General features: G+C 50.1%; 1 protein-coding gene across 4 annotated transcripts in view; it reads right to left on the bottom strand.

Moving 5' to 3' along the window:
• Nucleotides 1-484: 484 nt before the first annotated feature.
• The window catches only part of Rasgef1a (RasGEF domain family member 1A), a 78,525-nt gene continuing 51,571 nt past the window's right edge, over nucleotides 485-27,438 (bottom strand). For all 4 annotated transcript variants that reach the window (XM_046458396.1, XM_058583650.1, XM_058583651.1 and 1 more), the window contains 12 exons: nucleotides 11,773-11,976; nucleotides 9,102-9,224; nucleotides 7,453-7,590; nucleotides 6,408-6,629; nucleotides 5,919-5,993; nucleotides 5,544-5,636; nucleotides 4,864-4,966; nucleotides 4,706-4,785; nucleotides 3,873-4,064; nucleotides 2,912-3,035; nucleotides 2,462-2,534; nucleotides 485-2,254 (listed from right to left, as the gene is read on the bottom strand). In XM_046458396.1, coding sequence (XP_046314352.1) covers nucleotides 2,230-2,254; nucleotides 2,462-2,534; nucleotides 2,912-3,035; nucleotides 3,873-4,064; nucleotides 4,706-4,785; nucleotides 4,864-4,966; nucleotides 5,544-5,636; nucleotides 5,919-5,993; nucleotides 6,408-6,629; nucleotides 7,453-7,590; nucleotides 9,102-9,224; nucleotides 11,773-11,970 — 1,446 coding nt within the window. In that variant the 5' untranslated portion in view covers nucleotides 11,971-11,976 and the 3' untranslated portion in view covers nucleotides 485-2,229. The remainder of the gene's footprint in view (nucleotides 2,255-2,461; nucleotides 2,535-2,911; nucleotides 3,036-3,872; nucleotides 4,065-4,705; nucleotides 4,786-4,863; nucleotides 4,967-5,543; nucleotides 5,637-5,918; nucleotides 5,994-6,407; nucleotides 6,630-7,452; nucleotides 7,591-9,101; nucleotides 9,225-11,772; nucleotides 11,977-27,438) is intronic.

Here is a 27,438-nt window from a genome sequence, read left to right as displayed (position 1 = left end):
CTTTAGTTTCCCAAGTTTCATGTGCCCTTCAGTAAGCCCTGCTTGGATATTCTTGAATGCAAAGACAAGCCCCATCCAGACCTGAATCCAGCATATGCCTCCACAGGAAGATGTTAACAAGTGCTGCCCAGCCCTCCCTGGGCCTAAAGACCCACAAGGTCCACATTCATACAGGTTCCGACTGTGAAGGCTCCTGCAGTGAAAGAGCCTTTGCATTTTTCACTAAGTGTCCTCAACTTACCTGACCATGTACTAAAGCAGCTAGTGGCATCCTTTGCAACCAGCTTTGAGGAAAGCAGGACTGGAACACTGTGCAGCCTGTTCTAGTCTTGCACTGCACATTGGAAAAGCCCTTTGTGAGAATATGTTGCCCAACTGCAGATGAATGCTCCCTGCCAGGTTCCCCCTTGGATGCTCCCTTCTCTTCCCCTCTAGCTTGGGCTGCTGGCACCACGTAAGGCATACCACCTGGCACACACAAGAGTGGGGAGCAACATGTTCTTTTATTGATGCAAGTACGTCCAGTCACACCAAAACTGACATCCTGTGCTATGGTACAGCTTTATACTCAGAGATCAGCTCCAAATACCAAAACATCAAATTGAAGGTATGTATCAAATTGGGAAAATAAAATAGCAAACATAGACACTGTTTCAAGTAGAACTGGTGACCCGTGAAGCGCACATTGACATAAAAGGCTCTTTAACACACATACAGAAAATGTTCTAACATTGTATTCCAAATATATATTCTCAAGTTTCAGCCTTTATCTCAAAGACATAAACAAAGCAAGATGTACTATCAGTATACAATCTGGACTAGCTAGAATGTCTGAAAAGTGCAAACACACTGTGACAATACAGTGTAACTAATCAGCTCCACTCCGGCTGAGGGCAGCAGCCACTTTGCCTCCTTCACGAGGCCTGGCCCAGTCGTCTCCAGGCTCCCTCTGAGCTCTGGAATTGGGACCTTAAAGGGTCCCTGCCTTGGCTTCCTGACTCGTGGCTCCTGCCAAAGCCAGGCAAGTGGAGAGGGACAAGGATGAGAAGCTCCTGCAAGGGAGACAGTCAGTGTGGATGGACCGCCTCTGGCTTTCTAAAGGAGAGAGCCGTCCAGTCCCACGGTCAGTAAGGCCCAAGGTTCACGCCAGGAAGTCAGACATGAAAAATGGAGTGTTCTCTTCTGGTTTGGGTTTAGAAAAATACCTCTCAGTGTTGGGCAGTTCCATCTGAAAGGGCTCCAGCAGTTTCAGCCTGGCTAATTTTCTGATCTGATTTTAGATTCCAGTGAGGTTGCCTCCCACCAGAGAGAAGAGGAGGGCAAGTCCCCTAGCACACTGACTTTGCTTCTTTCTCTTCCTTTTGTGCGTGGGTTTCGAGAACAGCTTTAAATGTCACCATCCCGAGTCTACTTGGTGTTCTCTTCATTACAGCTCAGTGTGTCTTTCAGTTACATGAAAACTGCAATGCTATGACTCCCTCCCCCTTATTACTTTAGATTTTCTTGTCTAAAACACAATCGAAGAATTTGCCAGACATATTTTTACAGAAAATATGCCACCAGGTGTCCCCCTGCCCCTCCCCGACCCCATAAATCCCTGATAAAGGAAAATGAAAATGTAAACTTTGGAGAGCCCGCACTCAAAGGTTCACTTCCAGAAGTATACACGAGACCTCCCAGGTGCCCCAGCCCTTCCCCCTGGAACCTCATGGCCTAGGCTGTTGAGGGTGAGCACCTCACAGCTCAGGGCAGAGCTCACTGCAGGCTCAAACAACAGAGCAGGAAGACCGGACCCCCAGTACCCTCTAAGGCACTAACCCCGACATCAGAGACACTGGCTGGAAAGGCGTCCGAGCAGGCAGGGCTCACATTGGTTTTGGTTGGGTTTTTTAAAATATTTTTTTCATAAGATGTTAATAATCAAAAGTATAAAATAAAAATCTACATTTCATTAGAATAAGATGTTATCATGGATGCCATCTCCCATGATACTCTTTCCCCACCCCTCCCCAAAGCAGGGCCCTGCCCTGTTATTTAAAATAAACAAAAAAACTTTATAAGTGCCAAAGGTTGATGCATGAAATAATTACCATTTTCTTTTTCATAAAAGTTATATACAAAATGGACCCCAACCAGTGAGGCCTCCTCATCTCAACCCATATCAATCAAGATTCAAACTTGGTTTGTGCATGTGCTTCATCCGGTTACGTGCAGGCTGTATCCACACCCTCAGGCTCTGTTAAGGAGAGTGGTCCTAAAGGCGGGCAAGGGACAGGACAACAGTCAGGCTCCTGAGCAGGCAGAAAGTGTAGGTCCTTGATTTGTGATGGGGAGGGCCCAAATCCAGACCCAGTCCTCAGTCTCCCACTGCCCCAGGACCCCTTTCAGAAAGGCAGATTGTCATGTTTGCTCCCAGTCCTCTCCCTTCCTTGTGGGCTCCTGGGTCCCTGGGGTATCCTACCTGAGGGCCTTCCAGCTGTCCTTTTCCATATGGTTCTCAGGACCTTCACTTTCAAAGGAGGCGATGAAGAGAGCTGAGGATGGGAAAGCTCTTAGAACCAGTATCTCCTTGGGTGTCTGCCTGCCACACCCAATTATCCCTTCCAGGGGCAAAGCTAGTCCTGGGACAAAGGGACAAAAACCTCTGGCTGGGTAATATGCAGGTTTCTACTGCAAGGAATTCCTAGACTTCTTGTCAAGGGACTCGGGTACTTCCTTGTTTTGGTTCTCTTGAATAGCATCCTGTCCTCCTTATCTGTCATATGTCCATAACCCACCCTCATGCACACTCATGCTGCAAGCTGAGTAGCCCCTATGTGATTCTGGGCAATCCCAAGAGGACAAGGGGCCTAGATGGGGAGTCAATTGTCCAGCTGGCAAGTCGGGCATACTGCCAGGAAGGGGCCCTTACCTTCCTCGCTGTAGATGGGCGCTGTAAGCAGGTAACTCTGAATTTTCTTGTCCTTCTCAAAGGGACATTCTACTTGTGTCCATGTCATAAACTCATGGATCTGTCTGGAGATCTCCCAAAATTTCTGAAGGTACAGAAAACCAGTAAGGTATTCATCTGTCATTGTGAGCTTAAAACCCAGTCAGGGGCAGAGGGTATGGTTTCTGGTCTTGCCGCTGCAGTCATTAATGCCACTGAGATGGAGACAATGGCCCTGCATGGCTGACCCCAGGGCCATGGTGTCTTGTGCTACATCAGAACCAGCATATGTTCCCTGAGGCCACTCTATCATGCCTTCTGCCTGGGCCATCAGACTATAGCAGGGTCTGTGTCTCTCCTGATAGGGCTCCATTTATGATTCCAGCCTGAGGCAGCATCCTGGCCACACCCAACACAGAAGTATCAGCCAGGACATGCCATGATCTCACTTCTAGGGCCTATATAGGCATCCACAGTGCCCACCCCTTCTTTACCTGTATGAGCCCAGTGCCACCTATACTTCCCCAGGCACTTTTGTCCTGTCCTCCTGTCCTTGGTCAGAGCCCTTTTCTGCTGCTATCTCATCTGTATTCAAATTCCTTCTTGCATAAAACCCTCCTGATCCCCAATTCCCCAGAAGTGGCCTCTGCTCTATCTCCTGGGTGGGATCAATGGTGAAACCAGGATCCTGGGTAAATATAGGTTCCCTGTGTCAACAAACTCTGTGATCAAGTCTTCCCTCAAGAAGGGCACAGTCCACTCCTCGAGCCTTACATCTCATGGCCAAGCAGTAATGCTGATGTTTCAGTCCTTAAAGCCCTTCCAAACCTCAGGCAGAGCTTGGGAAACCTGCAAATACTGCCACAAAGCCACTACCACACCTGTGGGGACACATGGTCTCTGCCTGCCCAACTGTGCTAGAACCACAAGGGACTGGGCTCACCTTAAAGTTAATGTGCCCATTGGGTAAATGGTTGGTGTGGATTTTGTGCAGGAAATAGATGTCCTTAACGAAGAGGTTGAATACTGGGATGACAATCTTCTCACGGCTGCTATTGGCCATCTGGGACCGCTGTGTGGCCCCCTGCAGGGCAGTGCGGTAGTTACAGAAGTTGCTGGATGGATCCATGTGGTGCTGTGGGCATAGCAAGGACCAGGTGAGCCCCTCAGACCCACTCAGCATGCCCTCTGCAGAGCACAAGACAGCAAGAGGAGAAGTCACTGTCCCTAGAGGAGCCCAGGAGTGAGCACAGAGTGGGTAAAACCAAAAGGTGCCTGCTGAACACTGGAGCCTGTGGAAAACTATAAAGAAGTGTCACAGCCCTGCCCTGTTATACCCAGGTCTCATCCCCCTTCCTTCAAAACCTTGCTTTGCTCTTATACTGACACCTCTAAGACCTGACCAGCTCCACGGGACAAATGTTTTGCCAGAGGTCGGGAGGTGGTGATAGAAATATATCTGGGAAGGACTGCAGATGAGCTAAATGGTCTGCCAGCCTCTGGGCAACCCAGATAATCCAGAACTAGGGAAAGCTGACCAAGGAAAAGGCCAGTAAGACTGCTCAGTGGATATCATCCCTTTTGTCAAACTCTCCATTCTCTAACTTGCTCTAGGCAATGCTAGTTCTACTGGATGCAGCAATGGCCAAGGACAGCTTGAGAACCCACCAGCAGGCCAGCTCCATACATGTCTGAATCAAAGGAAAGATCCCACCCCTGCTGCCAACACAGGACAAAGGTGGGGCACTAGGCTGTGCCATGAACTTGGGTACCTACCTCCAAGACATCAAACTTGGCTGTCTTGACTTTGGACCATGTTTTCTTCAGCCGAGCCACTGGACTAAGGTTCATGCCAGCTGCAGGAACAGTGGGCAGGGGTCAGAGCATGAGGAGGCAGGTGGTGTGGGCAGCCCCCAACCTGTGCCAGCACTCACAAATGATGGCCATCATGGAGTTGAAGTTTCCAATGTTGAAGCACTCTCGGGCCACATCAATGAAAAACTCCAGCATGCGGGTCCGATGTTTCTTCTTAACCACCTAGAAGGCAACAGGATGACCTCAGCGTGGAGCCACCAACAGACCACAGGAGCTGGGGCCATTGGGCAGAGGGTCAAGAAGTTCCTTGGGACTTAATTTCCAGGTCTGGGAGATTCAAGGCTATATCTGTGAGACTCAGACACATGTCCAACACCTGATGTATCTCCTCAGCCATACAAGGGATGGGCTGTTTGCCTGCCAAGGCTGGCAGAATGGTGCTGGGCACAAGGGGCACACTCCCACATATGGGATCCCTATTGTCATTTAAGGAATCATTGGATATGGAGGCTTCAGGGTAGGAGCACTACCAAGGCCCTGGCAATGGACACTTCATGTGCTTACTTTGAAAGTTCCATCGTCTAAAGTGGAAATACAGGGGAATGATATTAGCCAAATTATAATGTTTTATTGTATAAAAATATGAATTTTTTCATATTTTTCTTAATTTTTAAAGTGTGACAGAGAGAGAGAGAGAAAGTTCCATATAAGTTGAGGCAGGCAGGGCAAAATTCACAACCTCACCAGGTCTGGAAAGGGCATGACCACCCCACACACATCTGCTGTGGCACGTGCTTACCCGGCACACCTCAGTAGCCACCAGCATGCTCAGGCAGTTGAACCAGTTGTCATAGGCCTCCAGGCTGTAGGTCTTGTTCATGTCCCCTCGGCACTGGGGGTTACAAAGCAAGTCACAGGGATCCCAGAGGACCCTGATTGGGCAAGTCAGTTCCCACTGCTCACACCTGCCTGCTCCTTGGCTGCCCAGTGCTCAGCTAAGCCGGGAGGTCATGCTAGCTCCCCAGCCCCAAGCAGAGCCTGTGTCCCTCCCAGCATGCATCACTCTGTGTGGCCATTGCTGAACCCCCTAAATGGGTACCAGGAAAGCCATCAGGTTTCATGATCTGACACTCCAGAGTCATGCTGAGTGCAGCCTGGACCTCAGCCCACTCACCCTGTGGTTGTCCAAGGAGTCCATGTGGCTGATGATCTGCATCAGGTCCTCAGGGTGAATGCTGCTGACCCTCTCCTATGGGGGAGAGACAGCAAAGGGAGGGTGACCAGCCTCCCCTAAAAGAGGAAAAAGAACTGCAGGGGAGAGTGACTAAGACCTTGGAGACAGTGGAGGCCTGCCTAGGGCACAGGCCCTTCTCCTCCCAGGCCAATCTTCCATCCTAGGACTAGGACAATGCAGTACCAAACCCTCCCATTCACACAGGGCTGCCATGCTCCTTCAGACCTGATACCAGCTGGACACAGCCAGCCTGAGGCACACAGGCCAAGGCTGGCAAGCCAGCTTCCCTGTGACAGCCCAGTCTGGGTGGCAAGGATCTTGGCAGCACTACATTGAGAGGGACACTTGGGTCCAGCAGCCCTGTCCAAGCAGCAGTGAATGTGGCCCTAGTCCCACCCTACTCCATGCAGAGCATTTGGCTGCACTGACCAGCTCGATGTGGGTCAGCTGCTGGGCCAGCACCAGGGGGTCACAGCACACGCCCAGGATGTCTTTCTGAGCGGCCGGTGGCTTGGCCTTGAGGACAGGCCCTTTTTCAACAGCTGGTGGCCGGAGCTTCTCCCGCAGCTCCTGGAGCTGGCTCCGGGTGGCCAGGGATAGCAGCAGGCTCTGTATCATCTGGGTGATGGCCTTCTTTACTGTGCCATTCTCCTGTGAGTGTCAGAGAGTGGTGAGGGTGCTGAAGTGGGCTTGTGGTAAGTCCACTGCCATCATGAGAAACCCATCTTATCGCCAGAGACATGGTTGACTTTGAGCCCACAAAGTCCAAAGCTGCTCTGAGCCTCTGAACCCTTGATGAGAGAGGGGTGCAGTGTGGGCTCCTCTGAGGCCTACTGAGGAAGGTGGGCTCCATGAACTATCCTGCTAGCAGAAGGGCTGAGGGCAGGGTCAGAACTGGTCTTCTGGGTCTGAAAAGTGTGGCTTTCCTAGAGGTGGCCAGCTGAGCTGCTTGTCACTGCCTCCCAGCATCAGGAGGGGGCCATGGCATGAGTCAAGGCATCAAGAAGGGCTTTTACCCTGGGTGGGGACAGCCTGGGTCCCCAATCTCTCCCAAAGCTCTCCCAGGGCTTCCTGAGTCCCCCAGGGAATAGGAGCTGTGGAACACAAAGAAATTCTTCAGCACAGAGAGACCCTCTCAGCTCCTTGGGTTTCCTATCTCCAGCGAAGGCCAACAGTGAGCTAGGAGCTAGAAAGAGCATACAGACTCATATCCTCTCAATAGGTCCCAACAAGGGTGCCAAGGGCCAGAAGAGGGTTCATAGCAACAGTCTTGCATGCAGTGTTTGTAGGCAAAGCTGACCCAATTCTGGCCAGCTAAGCTGCATCTGGGGATGTGGCAGATCCGGTGGAGCCACCTTGCCACTCTCTTCAGGGAGTAACAGGGAAGGGGATCAATACTAGTCTGTGTCTGTATACCCCACCTTCCAGAAGACATACCCAAGCAGCCTGATCAGGGGCTGAGGGAGGACCTCACCTCATCGCACTGGGTGACACGGTGAGCAATGGCCTTCAGCTCCGCCATGGCCTTCTCATCCTGGAAGTCATAGGGGAAGGCCTCTGTCCACTCCTTCAGGAGCTGCACAATCTTGGCGGAGAACGACTTTAGCTTGGCCTAGGGCAGCAGGGATCGGTGTGAGGCCCCATGGGCCAGATTGGACTGCAAGATGGCAAGTGTCACAGCTTCCTTCTCCCTCAGGACCCATACCCCTAAGCCCAGGGCCTGTGCTGGACATGTCCCTCTGCCACACATGCCACCTGTGGTTTTGCCACACCAGAATGACCTATGAGACTCCTTTTTGTTTCCTACTTCCCTTAAATAAACTTTTTTTTGTCATTTAAACAAATTAATTTCCAAAACCATAACCCATCACTATTATAACATAGATTTACTTGCAATACTTAAATGTTACCCATAAAAAGCATACAGGAAAATCAAATAAAATCATAATGTTAAATTAGAAGCTTATCTGCCCTCTCTGTTAAAGACAATTTTGCAAGTGCTGTAGGGCAGGGTGTAGACCTGAGGAGCAAGTAAGTTAACGACTCCTGGTCAAGAAAGGCAGAGGTATCCCTTGTCACCTGTGTCAACTTGCACATGCAGCCTGGGGACAGGTGCCCTGCACCCTGGCACAGGGCTGAGGGAAGGAGGGTGTGGGCGCAGCTGCCCATCTTGTTCAGAGGGTGCCTACATGGCCTCTGCCCCCATGAAGTAGAGAGGAAGCAATGCAGGATGCTCTGTTGCCAAATTCCCACTGACCCACCAGAATGCCCACAGAGGCCAGAACCACTCCTGCACCCACCATGGCTCCTCCCATACCTGATCAGCTCCCCACCACACTGCTCCAATCCAACTGTTATGGCCACAGCATAAACCATGACTGCTCTGGGGACCCAGGCTATCATGACCCCTAATGCTCTGGGGACCCAGGCTCTCACACAACTCAGCCCCCAGCCCTGCATATGCTTGGAACCTGCCCCTTTTGGGTGACATGACTGGCCAGTGCTCTGGACTGGACCACCTGGTGCCAGCTACTCTGAGAAGACTATGTGGAGGGCACATGGCATTCAGGGGCCTCTTCTGCAAACCTCCAGTGACAGAAGGTCTGGCCACATGAAGCAGGGAGGTGAAGGGCAGGCCGGGCCACACTCCTCTGCTGCTCTGACAGCCCTGCCAGCTCCTGGATATCATGACCACCGCCCATTTTTCCACTTTGGACCCTGAGCTTCTGAAAGTCTTGTCCAAATGCCTGCCTCTGAGGGCCTCAGGGTCAAGCTATGGCTTCCTGACTGTCTGAAACCTGGCTCAATCCAGAAGAGACTGTGGCCCCTATAAAATACTCGAGCAGTGACAGGCTGAGGACACTGCCACCTGACCCCCACCCCCCATGAGGTGGCAATGGTCCAGGTCCTGCTGCCTATAACAGAACCTTCCATATCAGGGAGACTGGCATTGGTCTGGAGGGCTGTCTACGGGGCCCTTCCCTGGAAGGGGTGCAAGTGTCATCAATAGTAGGGACTTGGAGCATCCTAGAAGGAGTTCTCTGCTCTGGCAACTCCCCTCAGACCAAGAGAAGCCACACCCCAAGAGACACAGACAGCACCAGCATCCCTTCGCACTCATACCTTCTCAGGCCCAGCCTCCAGCTGCTGCCTTTGCTCCAGGCAGATCTGCCCCACTCGAGCCAGCAGGTCATGAGGGGGCATAAAGACCCGGGAGCTCAGGAGGAATGTGAAGATGTATGTCCTCTGAAGAAAGGAGACAGGCAAAGTGCTGGTCAGGCCTGGAATGGCAGCATCCAGGTAGGCTCATGCCACTGCTCTTCCTGGCCTGGCCCTTCCCAGGCCAGCATCACATGTGGGGCCTCTGTGCCTTCACCTGCTTGGTTTCCTTCACCTTACATACCTTGCTTCTCTCATACTGCTACTCCAATCCCTCCCACCTTGGAGGAACAGCTTGCTGGAATTCTCCAGCACCCTTTGTCCCACTCTATAATGGGAGCCAGCCTTGGATGATGGTGGGGCTGTCTGGGCATGCTGCCCAGCCCGAGATGCTCCCTGAGACCGGGTCCAGGCCTCTTGCTTCTCCAGATCCTTGCAGGCTTTGCCCAAGGTCAGTGGGGAACACCTGGGAGAGATGGCTTGCTCAGTGAGGCAGGGCTATGTTGGCAGCAGAGTGGCTTGATGGGGAGGGTGGGCAGAGCAGTCAGAGGGAAAGGATCGGGCCTAGTCAGTGGGAATGTGACTTGGTGGACTAAGTGGAGCTGATAGGTCAAGTAGGACATGGCCTGGTCAGCAGGGACAGGGCCTTGGAAGACAGGACCTGGAAAGCTTTGGGTCTTGTGACCAGGTGTGGCCCTTCACCCCAACTGCCATTCCAGGGCCCCTCCATCCCATATCCATGTGCCCTTATCACCAGGATCCTCAAGGACTGGACTAAAGGGTGGCGAGGGGAATCTGTGGCCAAGGGTTCTCAGGCCTTCCATCTGCAGGGTCAGTTCCTGTGGAATCTTCATACTGGACTCTGCTTATAGGTAGGGTGGACTTGTGGGTCAATACCATCTCCATGAGGCTGCTTGGGGCAGCCTTGGGGCTCCTGGGAGGGAATCTACCCCACTCAACCTCACTCTGTCCTGAAATGGCTGCCACAGGCTGAGAAGTGGCAGCGCAGGTCCATCCACCCCAACTCCCAGCCCAAAGGACAAATTTCCTTGCTCCAGCCCAAAGATAACATGGCCAAGCTTCCTGGGAGTGCAGACCTACTGGAGCAGGACACAGGGCAAGGGGTCCTTACTGTCCCCAAGCAGCCCTCCATGTGGGAAATAAGACTACTAGGAGTCCTCCCTGGAATATCAGGGTATCCTCTACCTCCACACACACTTCCTGTGCTCTGAGCTAGGCTGTGCAGCATGGGTGCTTATGGGTCCCAGCTGCAGGTAGGACTCTCAGGTCCTCCTCATAAGCAGACAACTCAGATACATAAGGAAAAGCACACTATCACCTCTTGGCTAAGGCAGATAGGGGAGGAGCCATTACCATCTCCAGGAAAAGTAAAGACTTACTGGGGTGTATGTGTCTGGCCCCCATGCCTGTCTGGCAGTGAGGAAATGAGGAACCCAGGCACTCTGCAGAGGAGCCAAGACCCAGCTAGACTCTCCTGGCCTACTTTCTGCCCTTGTCATCTCTCTGTTCTCTCCTGGGAAGCAGTCAGGATCGTAGAGCACAATGTTCTAAGAACTACATTGGATAACAGCTGGATGGCTCCTCTGGGATAAGCCTATGAGATGAGGAGTTCTTCCTGCTATGGCACAGGACCACTGACCCACAGGCTGACTAGCATTGAAGGGTCACAGTCCTGCCTTGGGCTTCTTCAGGACCTGAGGTTTCTCCTCCTGGCTCTGCCCCAGGCACTTAGCAGCAGTGTCTGTACTATCAGCACTGTCCCTGACAGGGCTTATGGGGTGGACAGGAAAACAGGGGAGTGGACAATGCAAAGGTGTATCTTCCTAGAGCCCTAGAAGGAGGTAGTGGCCTGACAGGAGGGAAGCTGAGGTGACTCCAGCACAGCCAATAGGAAGAAGCTGGAGACCAACCATTCTGCCTGCACCTCCTGCAAACTGCATCTGAACAGCCAAAGCCAAGGCGATGACTGCCCTCAGAGGATGAAGGGTCCAGAACAGGCCCTCCCAGAAGATGGATGCTCAGCTCACAAAAGGAAGCATGCAGGCCTACAGACCCACTATTGCTAAGAGATGTCACTCATCAGAGGCGGAAGGAAGCCACACATGACAAGGGAATGTTTTCTCAATTCTCAGAATGTATGACACCATATTTAGGTTAAAAGGAAGGATTTGTGTTGATGAAGAACAGCCTTGCCCTTGAGGGCCTGCTGCTCCATATGTTAGGGTCTGCATACCTCAGGGTGGGACTGACATCCTTTGTTCTGGATCATGAGGTTTATGCACAAAATAAGTTTGTCAGCTCAGAGATGGCTTCCAGGAAATGAGCTGGATTACCCTCATCAGGACCTGAGTTCTGGACTTGCTCTTTAAACTCCTCTTCCTCCCCTAGGGGCTGGGTCCTTTGTGTGTTTCTGCTTCCTATGCCTCCAGGGCCATCCTAGCAGCAGCAGAGAAGCCACTGCAGCTTCTTCCAGGCATGAGCTGATGTGTGCAGGTCAAAGGGTGAAGAAGGTACAGGAAGTGGGACTGTCTGGGTCTCCCCCTCCTCCCAGAAGCAGCCTCTCCTGGAACCAGATAATTTCCCTGTAACTTTCCCCAAGACCTCAGGCACTCACATCGGGGTAATAGTCCACCGTGGGGACCAGGTGCTCCATCAAGGCTTCCAGGGACCCAGAAATGAGGCGTCCATCTTGGAAGATGAGGTCCCCGGAGCCACTGCCAGCCCCGCCTCCTCGCTCCCCCATGCCGGGTTGCACCTGTCCACTACAGCTGGGTCCGAGGATGCTGGAGAAGACCACAGATGTCTGGGGCATAGTTTCCTAGGAGAGAAGAATAGGGCCATTAGTCAGCCTGCATGTATTCAGAGGTATGTGGTGAGAGCCCCAGACGTACCACCCAAGGGGTCGCTTAGCCACCGCACACCTGATAAATGTTTCTTTAGCACACGGGGCCTCATCTTGGGATCTGGACACAAAGCCTGCCTCCTAAGGTTATAAGCAGGAGAAGAAGAGAAATTGTGGAGAAAATGCCAGGAGGAAATACAGGGAGCCTGTGGTCAAGGCGGCCTGAGGGAAGGTGATGTATGTAAAATGGTGTTGGCCATACAGAAAGGAACATCCTAGGAATGAGACAGTCCAAAGCCCAGTGTGTATGAAGGGGATAAATAGAGACGGTGGTCTGAGACTAGGATGACCACACATACCCCAGGGCCAGCATGAGAAGAAGCCACTCTGAACATAGTTGAGGGAGCCTTCATGGGAGGCATCTGGAAGCCATTTGGGCCAGATTTGCCATAAACAAGAGAGAGCTCCTCAGGTCAGGTAGGAGCAGAAGAACGGGGGCAAGGCTGACCCTGGACACTGTGAAGGACTGTCTCAGTCCTGGAACATTGGCCAGCACAAGATAGAGCATGAAGGCAGGGTCTAAGGAAAGATGTGGGACTTGCTTTTGGACATGTGGAATCTGACATGCCAATGACATGTAGATACCTGAGCATTCAGGCATCCTGTTGGCCTCCCTAGGGCTGTCCCCTGTGGCTGCCCTGCTGAGGGCTACAGGGTTTCCACCTAACATTGCAGCTAGGCTTCTTTTGAAAGTTCTCATGAAGCAGGGGAGACTCTGAAGTCCTCCAGGCCTCAGTCTCTGCATCAGGCAACTGACCAAGTGTAAAAGGATAATGAAGCTTTTGCTGGCCCCGGCCTCTGAGACCCAGGCCTGGAAGTGTGCTCTCCCTCCTGTGGCTGCACACATAGTCTCACCCCTCCCACCCCTGGGAGACAGATGGGCATGAGGCATAGGCAGCTGAGGTCAGGTGGCAGAACTGGACCTTCCTGCCATGGCAGGGGACACAGACAGCACAAGCATGTGCTTCTGCTCCAGCACTGGCACAAGCACAAAGCCACATAGCCCTCTCTCGGCAGGGTGCTCCTCATAGGAGTGGTTCCTTGTACTAAGAGGGGTGTTATTGGGAAAGCAGTGGGAAGGGCTCCATACCCTCCTCTGGCTTCATGCCCCCCTGCACAGTCCATGAGGGCTCAGCCTTGTAGACTAGGGCAAGCCTCAGAGCCATCCTAGCCTCAGTTTTCCCACTATGTCAAGCAAACACTAGCCATGATTACTGCTGCAAGAGGACCACGGGGGCTGCTCTCCAGGGGCTCTACAAGCAGAGGACCACCTCCCTATGACACAGCATACTGCACTGACCCCAGGCTCAGGGCAGCCTCCACTCCAGGATGGGGAGGAGAGCCTGTCTCAGAGTTAGCTTGTTGCAGCAGCAGCAGCACCTTATGCATGTTAGATGAACATTCTCAATGCCCAGCCCTGTCCCCTGTCATATCAGAAGCTCAAAGATAAGCTTGACATTTGTTTTTTAATAAGCCCTCTAGGGACATGTGTGCTCAAGTCTGAGGATCACTGATATGAGTGAACCCTTCATTTCTCAGATGCCACATCAGGGGCCCAGTGGAAACAGACTCCACTAAGGAAATCCTAGAATTTCCAAGTCTTCCCCAGGTACCTCCATGGATTAAGCCTAGACTACTGACCTATAAGTCCTCACCCCAATTCCTGAGGTCATGAGATGTTGTTTTCCCATGGAAGAGGTAGGAGGTGCTATGATAGGAGAAGGGAATGCCCTAACATGCTGCTAACAAATAGCCCTTGCCAAAGGGAGACCTGCCCCAGTGCTGGGGAGGTTTGCCTGGGAGACCAGGAGAGTCAGCCTGGAGACTCAGCTCATTGTGATTCTGCTGCCAGGGAGGGATTAGATGAGCCTAGTAGGAACAGGTCCCCTTCAAGGACAGGGTCCTGGATGAGGGACCAGCACGAATACCCAAGGCAGGCAAGGTTCAGTGGGGGATTGGTAGAGCCCATAGAGGCCCCGTGGGAGGAAACAAACAGCATTAGCTAACGCTCTCAGTACATAATATGTACCATAAGTGACACTAAGTGCTGGTGTTGAATCATCTCATTTATTTCTCACAATAACACCAACCCACACTGAGAGCATCCAAAGATGAGGACAAGGCACCAAGGGCAAAGTCACACTCCAAATCTCACAGTGAGACACAGAGGACCAGGATTCAGGGCAACTAGCTGCAAAGAGGTGAGTTTTGCCAGGATCCTCAACTCTGGGAATCTTAATGGGTAGAGGGAGCACTAACTACTGCAGAGGTTTGCTGGGAGGATCAAATGAGCCCTCAGTATAAGTCGCACACTGCACTAGCTGGTTATCACTTCCCTAGGATCTGATTCCCATCTGTGAGATTGCTCAGCACCCCTCACAGGCCACAAGGGTGCCAGGACTCAGGAAGCCAACCCTGTGCTGACACTCTAAAACCAAACAGCAGTAGGCACCTGGTCATGGTTAAAATGCACAAATCATTCCAGGCAAGGCCTGCTGGTCAAATCTGCATCTAATTGAGACACACAGGTGACTTGCATGCAGGAAGGATAAAAGGCCACAAACCTATCCCGCTGAGAGTTCCAGCCTCCAATGCCTTCTGCCAGCTAAACCAGGTGCCCTCAACTGTGGTTGCACATCCCAGAGGCTTTTCAAAGCCATTCTGCCCAGCTCCCACCCCAGTGGGTCTGTCTTAACTGGTCTAGTGGGCAACTCAGGTGCTGGCATTTTTCAAGAATTTCCAGGTGCAAATGGGAGGAGGAAGCCCAGGCAGGCCTTCTCCTGCCTCTGCTGCACCTGGCTACAGCCAGACCCATTGCCAGGTTACAGACACTGCAGAGAGCTCAGTGAGACCCAAGGACCAAGCAAAGGGATGGTGAGGATGGAGCTGGCTGGTGTGGGCCACCTTCTTTAGGACCCACCTTCACCTCTGCTCAAGTTAGATGGAGTTGGCCTAGACCAAGCAGCAGCCTAGACCAGCAGAAGGAGTGGGGGGCAAAACAATACCCCTAGATGGATTCCTCTCAACTCCTAGCACCTCCTCCTCTGTTCAGGCAGAAGGGCAAGCACCTTCTAATTATAAACCTAATCAATTCAGAAAAAATGTGCTCACAGAGAGGCGGGTACAAGTGACTCACTCTATCCCAGGGGACAGACCTTGAAAGCTGCCCCCCTCCCACCAGGTGGGCATAAGGGGCAGTTGGACAGGACAGGATGAAGGCTACAGGATGAGAGGCAGAGGCCCTCCCACCAGCTGCGTAGACAACCAGTTTCCATAGCTGGGTTTACCTGGCTCTCTGGGGCACATGGAAGAAGGGGGCCTCTCTGTATGAGAGCTGATGGCTGGTCCCTGAAAGGGGCCATCAGTCAGGTGAGTAGGCCATACCCACTCCCCTGCACAGCCAGAGGTAGCCCTGCAGGGATGAGTGTGGACAGGAAGAGCTGCCTGAAGAGGCTGAGCCCCAGAGGCCCTTTGCTCCCTGCTGGCCTGGGTAACAACATCTGGTTGGCCAGAGGGGAGGTGGGCAAAGCAACGGGGCCTAGGAGCTTCTTGTAGTTACACGTTGTCCTCTCCCCAGATCCTCCCCCTCCCTGTCCACCCCCATCCCATACCACCACTTTGGTGGCCCCAATCCTTGAGGCTTGACCTGAGGTGCCCCATCCAGGATCTCTGCTGTTATTCCCCAGAGTATGACATGGTTTGTGATGTCTTGCAGCCACTGTTCTATGGGGCTCAAGCCTGCTGCCCCCATACTGGCCCAGAACAGGTAACACTGCCTTGGGGAGTCCCCATACAGTTGCAGCCCCCAGCCTCTGCCTCTTGCTCCTTTAATGCCCTTGTCTACACCCTCATGGTGACCATATGATCCATACATGCTTGAGTCCTTTTCTGTGGTTGTATGTCCTGGACCCAGCACTGTGGAAAACAGTCAGAAATGTGGGGTGAAGACACATGTTCTCTGTCTCTGAATCCAAGGGGAAGCTTCTGGGATGCTCTGAGCTTCAGTTTCCTCACCTGTCATTGGGTTTCTTGTCCCACCTCCCTGAAGGGCTGTGTAAGGGTGGAGTGAGAAGATGGCAACCAATGTGGCTGTGTCCTTGGAGTGGACCAGATGTGGTTATATGCCATCCACATCTGTGCCTGCGCTCAATGACACCCAAAAGGCCCAATGTCAGCTACCACTGATTCTAACTTATGCCTTCTGACCTAGAGGTAGCTGTAAGGCCATCAGCCTCCAGCCCCAACTACATGTTCTCATTGAGGCATGAGACAGGTGGACTCATTTTGACCTGTGTGTCCACAACCCAGAAGTCAGGGATGGCATAGGTAACACCTGGAAACTGTTCATACCTAGGGGGACAAACTTATCTATGGAGCATGAGAACCACTAAGAAAATGCCCCCTCTTCACTCCAGATAGACAAAAGCATCACTGAGACTGACTGATGTTGGAACACATCCAGGTTATTTATCGGCTCTGCTTCCCTGCTTCCTGCTCCCCTGGGAGTAGGATTCCATATTTCCCAATGAAGTTTCATACATAAGCTTCATTCATATGTCAGCTCTGATCTCTAGGGAAGGTGGCTCTGGAGAAGCAGCCATCATCTTGCTTCTGTGCCCCTCCAATGTGCAGAACATGCACATGCTGATGGCTCCAGGAGCCCAGGGGTGAGGGATCAGGACCCCCACACTCCAGCTGTTGGTTTGGACAATTACTCCAACTGCATGAGCACTGGCTGATGGTGGCACCTGAACTCACAGTTGCTGTGAGGAGTGCAAGCACAGGGTGTATGAGGGGCCCAGTACAAATGCTCACATGTAGGATGTGCTACAGTACGGAAAGTGAACACTGCTCTCAGGGCTCTGCTCCATCTGGAAGGTGCATTCTGGGACTCTGCCTTAGAACAATGCAGGGAAAAGACCCCCTTTTAAGGGATACAACCACAAACTTTAGTTTCTGAGTATTCACAGCTCCACTACAATTTATATATGCACACATGTGTGCCCTTGCACCTTTTAAGGAACATAATGCACAAGTATAGTGTCAGGGAGCCGGGTTTTAAGAGACTTTCAGAACCTGAAAAAGTTGAGACAGTAAGAAGAGAGATCATGGGTGACCCAGTGCCATAAGTCACTCTGGGAGAGAGAGACAAGAGGATTTGGGGAAGATTTTGCAAAGAAGTATGTACAGAGTTCCCTTTTATAGCCTCTTCAAGGGACTTCAGAGATTTTACTGCCTCACACTGCTCCAAAGCTTTCTCATGTGTTCCATGCCAGCGGCAGCAGAAGTAGAGGAATATCTGCTTTTGGCCAAGAGCCAGACAAGTGCCCAAGAGACTATACACCTTTTGTGAGTTGGGATACAGTCCTTACTTCCTCTCACAAACTCCAGTTGTCCCAGAGACAGGCTCAGAGACCCTGTCACCCAGGCTCTTGGTCCCAAGAGCTGCAGCTGCAATAGAGACAGACCCAGAGGGTCTAAGCAGAGCTGCTGGACTTCCTGCAGCAGAGCCAACGGGGTTTGGCATCTTGCACTTGTCCAGTTCTGGTTCATGGCTACATCCTTTCCTAGTCTTATGTGCTCTTCCTGCCTCCTGTACAAAGGATGCCCAGAGGATGAAAGCCCAACAAGATCCAGGATGTGGGGGAGGCCCTATACCACCCAGTGGTCTCAGAAAAGATACTCCCATAGCTAAAGTTGTAGCAAACAATTTACTCAGATATCCTTGGGTAAGAAATATAAATGATGTTGGCTCTAAAGGAGTATCCAATCACAGCACTGTCCATGTACAGGGTTATCTCTCCTCACACCTGTCCTGGGAGTCCTGTGCACCTACACCCCTCCCAGGAGATTCCCTAGTACTCTCAAGAGACATGCCCCCATCTCTCTGCTGTTAGCCTCCATCTTGATGCCTAAGTCTCTGGGAAAGATGTTGGTGTGAAGGGGAGGGCAGGAAAGGTGGCCACACTGGACAGGGGCCTCATCCTTTAGAAGTCACATGGGGAAAACCACAGCCTTTCCCACTCATTGGTTCTCTCAGGTCTTCAGGCTTTGAAGGTCCAGCTACCTACTTACTTTTAACACCAAATCTACTTTCCTAGGACATCCTAGGAAAGGAAAGGAAGCATTCACCTCCTAATACACCCAGCCCTGGGATGTCTACATGAAGCATCCTGATCAGTTCCAGAAGGACTAAGGGAGAAATATTGGAAGGTAGATCTAAGAGGTAATGGGCCAGCCCCAAACACATTAAACCTCATCCAGTGGGGAATGGGAACAACAGCCTAAGGAAGGGTGTTTCTTATACAACTGGACAGGAACAGGGTCAGGCCTCCTCTATTCAACTCTCAAGAGGGAGCTGTCTGGGGCCTGTTCCCAGCACACATTCAGAATTCTGTAAGCTCTTTCCAGATTCTAAAATCTGCAGTTTTGGAAATTTTCTGATATATGTCAAGCAGCTTTTAACTAACATTGTACTTTAAATTTCCATCATCAGGAGTTAGTCAAGCTATGTACTGGGCTTTACAAAACTCATCTCACATAAATGCAATTCTCCTATAACCCAGAGATTCCCATTTCTCTGATGAGAATATCAGCTCATGAGATCTGCATCAGGCTGCTCAGGCAGGCAGCAATGTGCAGGTCTGCCTAGGCTTGCCTGCCCCAAAGCCCTGTGTTTTCTTGGACAGAGACCCTGTCACCCAGGCTCTTGGTCCCAACAGCCTGTTGGTTTGGGCAATTACTCCAACTGCATGAGCACTGCATGAGCACTCCCTAACATTGCCCATAAATGTTTCTGGCAGGGACAGGACCCATCTGAGCTTGAGATGACAGCTGAGACCTTTGCCAGGATACAGAGGCAAATGCACATTCCCACCACATTCTGCATGATTCCAGGGACTTCTAGGCTCCCAGAAGCTTATCTGTGACCCCAAGGAAAGTAACCCAGCTTCCTGGAAAAATGGAACAAAAATGGCCCTTAGGGCCCATTTTGCATGAGGGTTCTGCAAGGAGGTAGAGGAGGGGCCTGAGGCAGCCCCTGCCTCTGCCAGGCTTGGCAGTGGGGGATTCTTTCTGAGGCAGCATGGGGGCTTCTATTTTTTAACCTACTCAACAAAAAACCAAGACTATTTTTAGCTCAGCAATCTGCAGGGCATCACAATTAGCAACTGAAAATTACACATCCTGCCAGTCTCCCCTCTGCTGGCTAGGGAGGAGGTGGGGGAGAGAAAGTGCTCCTGGAGGGAGCTGGGTGCCAACCCTGTGTCCCCACCCTGGTGGGTCACAAAACCAAGACAGCATGCTCAGAGGCTTCTTTTAGGTCCATGTTGGCCACTTGGACCTGGCCAAGAGACACATGAGCCAGCTCTATCACAGGGACACTACCAAAAGGACCTAATTGCCCTTCTAGTGTTGTCTAATTCCCTGAAATTGTTTGCACAGAAGTGGCTTCACACAGTCCTTACTCCTCATTCATTCATTCAGAAATGTTAACAAGGACCAGCCTAGCCACTAGAAATCCAAATGAAGGAAAATTCATTGCTCTCTGGCCCTACAAATCACCCATTGGAACAGGTAAGTCTGGCACAGGATGACCACATAGATAAAGGTTAGAGGACGGTCAGTGCTCTGGTCAGAGGAAGAAGCAGGTGGTCAGAAGATTAGATGAAGGAAGGCAGTAACCTTAACCTTACTCATCAAGGAGGCTTACCTTGCTGTAGAGGTGAGCTTTGAGCAAAGACTTGAAGGAGAATTCTGGATAAAGAAGAGCCTAGCTATTAGAGGAAAGACTGTATGAGCCTTCACACAGTAGCTGTCTAGGAAGTCTTCCCAGAGCACATCCTGGCTGGCTCACTCACTCCAAAACAAGTTTTTATCAGTTATCTATGCCCATGACATCCTAAATGTGGATCTGTGGAGGTGTCCAGGTCATGGCCTCCAGCAGTGCAGGACTTCCCCTAACCCTGACTAGAACCAGGTCACAGGTGGCCTCCACCACCAGCACATGCCACCGAAAAGTGGCAGGTCCTGCTCATCACCTGCCTAACTACGCCCAGCCCTGCATTGGTCTAGGGTGGATCCAGACATGGAGGGTAAGTTCCCAGTCCCTGGAGAATCTCCTTGGGACAGGTGGTTCCTGATCCCCTTGGCAGTGAACAATCTCAGGGAGGGGAATTGGCTGGAGCTGGGGGTGTCAGGGACTCACTTCACACAGGGGGCTTCTAAGCCAGGTAGTTGCAATTCAGGCTAAATTGGTAAACGAAATTCTTGTTTAAATGAAGGAGGGAGTAGGTGGGGAGGGCACACAATTAATTCCTATGTAAATGCAAATCTCTAAGTAATCTTTAGTGAGTCAGAGGATTTGCCTCAGATGATTAGAGGGGCGGAATCGGACCCAGGGGTGCTTAACCACTGAGCCACATCCCCAATCTTTTTTATATTTTGAGACAGGGTCTTGCTAAGATGTGGAGGCTGGTTTTGAACTTGTGATCCTCCTGCCTCAGCCTCCCCGCCGCTGGGATTACAGGCATTTGCCACTGCACCCAGAGAATCAGATGATTTTGACCCACTCCTTGGATGGGAGACAGTTCTAGTCACTTCACGCATCCCAGAGGGAGAGGTGAAAGGTCAGGTGTTCTGGTTTGGGAAGAGGTTCACTGGCCCTGGGGACAGAGTGTGCAGGAGGCCAGCTCTAAGGACTTCCTCCCTTCCTTGCAGCAGGAGGCATCATACTTCCTCTCTCCCTAGCCTCAGTGTCCTGGTAACAGGTCAGATGGCAGAAACCCTTTGCCCATCACCTCCCTTATCCTTCCCCATCCTCTCCTGTTCCCTAACTGGGTTCAAAGACCAGAAAATTCAGGGAAAGGAAGCAGCTGGCCATGGACAGGACACTTCCCCACAGTCATTGAGCTCCCACCTTCATAAAGGGCAATTTGACATTCCAGCTAGCAGAGGTGCAGGCTGGAAAAGAAAGCACCCTTCCCCCTGGGGCACAACCCATATCCCCCTCTTCTGACCTCCTATGGCTCTGTCTTCTCTAACACCCCTGTCATCACAATTTCACTATTTCAGCGTGCCTTAATCCACACCCCTCCCCCTACTCCCTGCCCCACCTTCCCAGAGGCTGCAGTCTCCATCCTCATCTGGAGCCAGGAGCCTGCACCCAAGTCCTAAATGAAGAACACAAGGTGACTTGTCAGTAACCCAGTCTCTCTGGGCATCACCTGCACGGTACTCATTGTGAGCACCACCTTGTGCGAGAGTCTTCAGCTTAATTCTGCCTCATTTATAAACACTACAGTGGGTGCAAGAGGGATGTGGAGCCAGGACCCTAGAAGTCCAAACCTGTTATGACCCATCACTCTCAAGTGGTGGTTTCTGGACCCCAAGCCTAAGGCCATCCATCACGTTTCTTCACCCCAGGGCTGGAAGACACTCCCCTAATGGTCCAATCTACACCCAGACTCTCCTGCCTCAGGAACTGCAGGAAACTGCCCCCAGGCCTGTCTACTCTTCCCAAACCTAAGCCCCCAAATCTCCCTAACTTTGAACTGAAATGTATCTCCTTTCCACAGAGTCCTGGTTCTGTCTTCTTGGGCCTCATCTGATGGATATGCAGAATCCAGCTGCAGGCACAGGTTGGCCCTGAGATAGTTGGGAGGCTAGCCTATCCCACCCATTTGTGGGCCAGCACCCTCTTCTTTAAGACATCATCTCCAGCACCTGCTCACCAGCTGACAGTGAGCACAAACCAAAACCAATGAAGCTCAGGATAGCCTTAGTAGCTGGTGGGTTTCTTTTTTTCTTATTTTTTTTGGTACCAGGATTGAACCCAGGGGCACTTAACCACTAAGCCACATCCCCATCCCTTTTTATTTTTTTTATTTTGAGACAGGGTCTCGCTAAGTTGCTGAGGCTGCCTTGAACTTGTGATCCTCCTGCTTCAGCCTCCCAAGTTACTGGGATTACAGGCATGCACCACCATGCTCAGCACCTGGTGGTTTTTGATAGCAGCAGAACTGCAGAACATTTCTGATGGGCACCTGATCTACGGGTTGCCTAGCTGCTGTTCTAAACACAGATAATAAGAGGGGGTGTTTCCCTCTCTCTGGTCCCACCTCTGGGTCCCCTCTCATACCCACCATTCCTAGGACAGCCTACCCAGGTCCCCCTCTGTCGACCAAGAAACAAAGAGAGAATCTGCCTCCTACTTCTATGCAGCTTGATTCCTCGACCTGTTTGCACTGCCCTATCCCAGGCTTGTGGCATTCAGAGCTGGTTCTGGTCTAGGGTGGGCTGAAAGGTATGGGGTGATATATCTCTTTTGCCAACATGTCTCTTTTTTATTTTTTATTTTAGTTGTAGATGGACACAATATCTTTATTTGTATGTGGTGCTAAGGACTGAACCCAGTGCATCACACGTGTGAGGTGAGCACTCTACCACTGAGCTACAACCCTAGCCCCAACAGGTCTCTTAAGTTCTTACCCGCTTGTCCCTCTGAACCCCTGTGGCCTCTGCAGAAGGGAAGAGCAAGCCTGGCCCCATCCCTGGGATAGGGCCTAGGGAGCTCCTGCAGCACCCAAGTCCCATCCTCCTAGCCCAGTGGCCATCAAATGGACAGAGGGTGAGGGGAAAGACATTGCTTTTCACATAATTCAAGCTTCAAGAAGTCATATTCACCAATGCTGCAAAGAAGGGCAGTATTTACCTTTGTCCACCTTTGGGGCTGGCCCAGGCAGTCCTGAGGCCTGACACAGGGCTGCAGGCCATGCTCCAGCAAGGAGGCGGCTGCCATGGGAACCAGAGTGCCAGCCGCAGTACCTCACCAGGCGCCTTCTCCACAAAGGCCCAGGCTTAGGAGCAATGCTGATAATTAAAGCTTTGTTAAAGACCCATGATTCATTTTTTTTTTCTGAATTCTTTTCTATTACCAAATACTATTTGAATTGACTGAAGGAATCTTGCCATCTCCTCTTCACACTCCTAAATACAAATTCTGCCAAGTCTGGGTTTTTTCCTCATTCTTTTTTCCTCCTCCTTTTTCCCTTTTTGGCCAGTCAGCTTCTTCTGGTAGCTGCTCAGGAGACAGAATGTCATTGTCCACCAATAACTGCCCCACTATTGAGATTCAAGAAGCCCAGAGATGGAGCAGGTGGGATTTCAGAGAATCCCTGCCCTTTCTAGCAGGCTTGCCTCCTTGCCTCCCACTTGGCTGCTCCAGGACCAGGGCAGGGCTGGGGCCTCCTCATGTTCCCACCTCTGGCCTCACTCCCTCTTGACTGACTCCTTGGAACTCAACTCGGATTACTGAGAGCCTCCTACACTTGGGGACAGCTCTAGGATTCCAAGAGGCCAAGCTGGGTACAGGCTTGGACACAAAGCAAACCAAGATCATCTTGGAATCCAGTTTTGTCATTACTAGGAGTCCGCTTAGGGTGCCACAGAGAAAGGAAGGTAGGTATACACCCTCACCCCAACTGGAGTTGCCCCTGGAGTTGCCCCTTCCTAGACGGGGCATCCACTGAAGACTTCTGGGACAGGATGTCCTGCTGCTAATCAAAGCCCAGCACACTGGCCAGGGTTCCCACCTGGCTCCAACAGAAAGACACCCCATGTCTTGGGTCAGGCTGAGAGCCAGACAAGGATCAACATGGCTACAAGACAGAGGGACAATAAGCTGCCTGGGTCAGAGCTAAGGGCCCCAGAGAGGCTTGTCGGAGGGATGGATGGGTGAAGTAGGCCTTTCCAGGAGTGAGCGGCTCATATATGGGTGCTGCGATATAGAAAAAAGAATGGACAGTTCTTTTATTTTTAAATGACATCTAATTATACCAAGAAAAGATTTTTCATTTGTGCTTAAAAACAATAAAAATCAATTTCCTTTGCTTGAATTGGCATCCTCCTGGCAGACACCCACAGCAGTCCTCCTGAGATTCTGAATGCTATAGAAGCAGGGAGCTCTGTGTTTGTCAAAGGGCAGGGTATGGCACAGAGGGGCATCCAGCTCCTACTGGGCTAGGAAAGCCATGGCCTTGTCCACTAGCTGCAGACTCTGGAACAGGACAGGACACTTCCTGATACTTCCTACCACATGCTCTGTGGGTAATAGTTCTGGGAGGTCCAGCGGTATCATCACCTCTGTTCCTCCACACTGCAAAATGGGGATCTGGCCAGGGCCTGAGAGGCCTGAGGCTGAGCAGTTGGATATTTGTCTCTCCATGAAACTGACCAGGAGACTTACAGCCACTGAGTTACACTGGCAGAGGGCTTTCCAGTGCTAGAGCATCCCACTCTTTCCCAGGAGGGCACTGCTATCTACCTGCCAGACAAGGTATAGGCATGTGGGCTGAGGATAGTGCAGAACCCAGGAAGCTAGCCCAGGTTTTCTATCTGCAGGCTGGGACTTCCTGCCAGTGTTGACCAGACACAGAGAGACTGCCTGCGATACTAGGATTTATAATAAGATATAGATCTAAGTATCTATATATATGGATCAATCTATCTAGCCATCACCCCATTTCCTGATGCACAGTTCCCCAACCCTTAGAATCTCCAAAGTGACGTATCTTTCTATATGCTAAGGTGATTAGTGGATGAGGGTTCCAGAGTAGCTTCAGGATGAGGCTGGTTGTCAGGGAAACCAATCACATGATTAGAAGTTAGAACTTTCAGTCCCACCCCACCCCAACCCCAACCTTGGAGGAAGGAAGAGGGGCTACAGGTTGAGTTGATCATCAGTGGCTAATAATGCAATTAATCATGTCTATGTAATGACAGCTCCATAAAACCCCAAAATGACTGGACTGGGAGAGCTTCTATACAGCTGAACAGATGGAGATTCCTGGAGAGTGGCATGCCCAGCAAAGTCGTGGACGCTCCACACCCCTTCCCTCATGCCTTGTCCCGTACATCTCTTCCATCTGATATCCATTTGTATCCTTTATAATAACGTGTTTCCTTGAATTTTGTGAGCTGCTCTAGCAAACTAATCAAAGCAGAGAAGAAAAGGTCATGGGAACCCTGATTTATCCTGTCAGAAGCATAAGTCACAACCTGGGGTTTTTTGATTAGCATCAGAATAAGGAGCAGTCTTGGGTACTAAGTTCTTAACCTGTGGGATAGCTGGTGTCTGCTGGAGAATCGGGTGTCAGAAATGCTATGTTGAGTGACTGAGAGTAGAGAATAGGAGAATATCTCTATTAGAGGCAAACTCCAGAGAACACAAAGCTGTACCCAGGAAATGCCATATACACCTCCTCGTGGGCAAGAAAGACTGGCAGAACAACAACCAGAACTTGCTAGAATTTCCAACAAGGAATGGATGCCCAACTAATGAAAATCTTGTAATACATGTTCTTGGGATGAGCATTCAGAAATGTGAGGAGCCACCCATGAAATACAGAGCCAGAGGAACAGAAAGGCACATTCGTTCTACTGTTCAGAGTTTTTATCTACATTGTCAGATGTCATACCACCAATGAAGCCAAATGCAGTCCCTAAACCTGCCCAGCCTGGTGGTACACTCCTATAATCCTAGCTACTCAGGAAGCTTAGGCAGGAGGATCAAGCAACTTAGTCTCAGCAACTTAGCAAGACCCTTTGACAAAATAAAATAATGATTTTTAAAACTGGGGATATAATTCAGGAGTAGAATGCTCTTCATAGTATGAATGAGGCCCTCAATTTCCTATACCAAAAAAAGAGAGAGAGGAAATCCCCAAATCAAAATGTCAGGTGACAGAATGATAGGAACATAACATAACACAGCTGCATATTAATAAGCAAAACAATGAGCCAAAACATGCACCTACTTGATTGAAAAACTTTTCTAAGTAATGTTTGGGTTAAAGAATCAATGCAAACTCCAATTACAAACAAAAGAAAAAACAAACCTTAAAGGAAACTCCACACCAAGTGGTAAGGATTATTCAGCCAAAGCTGTACTCAAAAGAAAAACTCATAGACTTCAATACATTATAAGACTAAGCACTTGATTCAAAAATCAAAAGAGAGCTTCTAAACAAAACAGACTTACAGCAAACTAGAGTAAAGAATTTCTAAAAGGTAAACAAGTGGTTTTAATCAAAGAAAGAAAGTAGTACTGCTTATTAAATTCAAGAGCCTGATTCTTTGAAAACACAAAAAGATAAATCCTTGGCAGTTCTTATCAACAAAAGGAAGGGAGGGAAAGAGGGAGGAAATGCAAAAATACATTGGGCATAAAAAGAAGAAATAAGGATATGGAAAACAAGCTTTAAAAAATCAATTAGTTAATCTAAATTATCTGAAAGCTCTTTGAACTGGGATATTTCTAGAAAATATAAACAACATAGCCCGGGCGGGCTTTGTGGCCAGGGAGACTGGGGCAAGAGGATATGAGTTCAAAGTCAGCCTCAGAAACTTAGTGAGGCTCTAAGCAACTCAGTGAGACCCTGTCTCTAAATAAAATACAAAAAAGGGCTGGGGATGTGGCTCAGTGGTTATGTGCCCCTGGATTCAATCCCTGGAGAAAGAAAGAAAGAAAAGGGGTGGGGGGAGAAAACATAAATAATCAAAATAGACTAAACATGTTTAGAACAAACCCCCCCACCGCGCGCCAAAAAAATAAAAATAAAAATAACCACAGTACAAATTAAGTTGACAGCCAACTAAACCTCAGGGAAATAGAAAAGCAAGCTGTGGCTGAGATAGTTCCTAAAAATGAATTATTTCAGGCCTTTGGGAGTAAAATAACTTTATATGATATTCAAACTATTTCAGCTACACAATTCACATTGAAAATTTTTCCTATTCATTTTATGAAGTTAACATAACATGATTTATAAATGTGACAAATATGTCTCCTAATAGGAAATACATATACAATCTTACCAATGAATATATATGAAAAATAACCTAAGAAACAGGAACATATCAGTAAAATGAACTCAGAAGCATTTTTAAGCACAATAGAGACTGCCCCAGTGGGATTTTTTTTCCATGAACAAGAGGATGATTTAGCTCAGAAAAGCTAAACAAGTCAACACATTAAAAGGTCCAAGGAGGAAAGACATTTGATGATTTTGCTAAATTCAGAAAAGCCCTTGGTGAAACTGAATATCCATTCTTGATGTATATGCTTGGCAATTAATATGGGAGTAGGGCATACTGTGCATGATGAAGAATATCTATGGGCACTATAGGGCCTATTTCAGACACAGAAAAACTTTCAAATCTTTCTCATTACACTGAAGATCAAACCAAGGACAACTGCTGTTACTTAGTATTAATTTGCATCTTTTGGAAAACATAATAAGAAAATAAATAAAAGACACCTTATTTATGAAGAGGTGGAATGTTCCTTATAATATGATTAATTTCCTTTGTTTTTTGGGA

Source organism: Marmota monax, unplaced genomic scaffold (genome assembly GCF_021218885.2).
Source record: "Marmota monax isolate L192 unplaced genomic scaffold, Marmota_monax_Labrador192_F-V1.1 WCK01_AAM20220418_F8-fsc00161, whole genome shotgun sequence".
Classification (NCBI taxonomy): domain Eukaryota; kingdom Metazoa; phylum Chordata; class Mammalia; order Rodentia; family Sciuridae; genus Marmota; species Marmota monax.
This window is presented reverse-complemented; position numbering and strand designations above follow the sequence as displayed.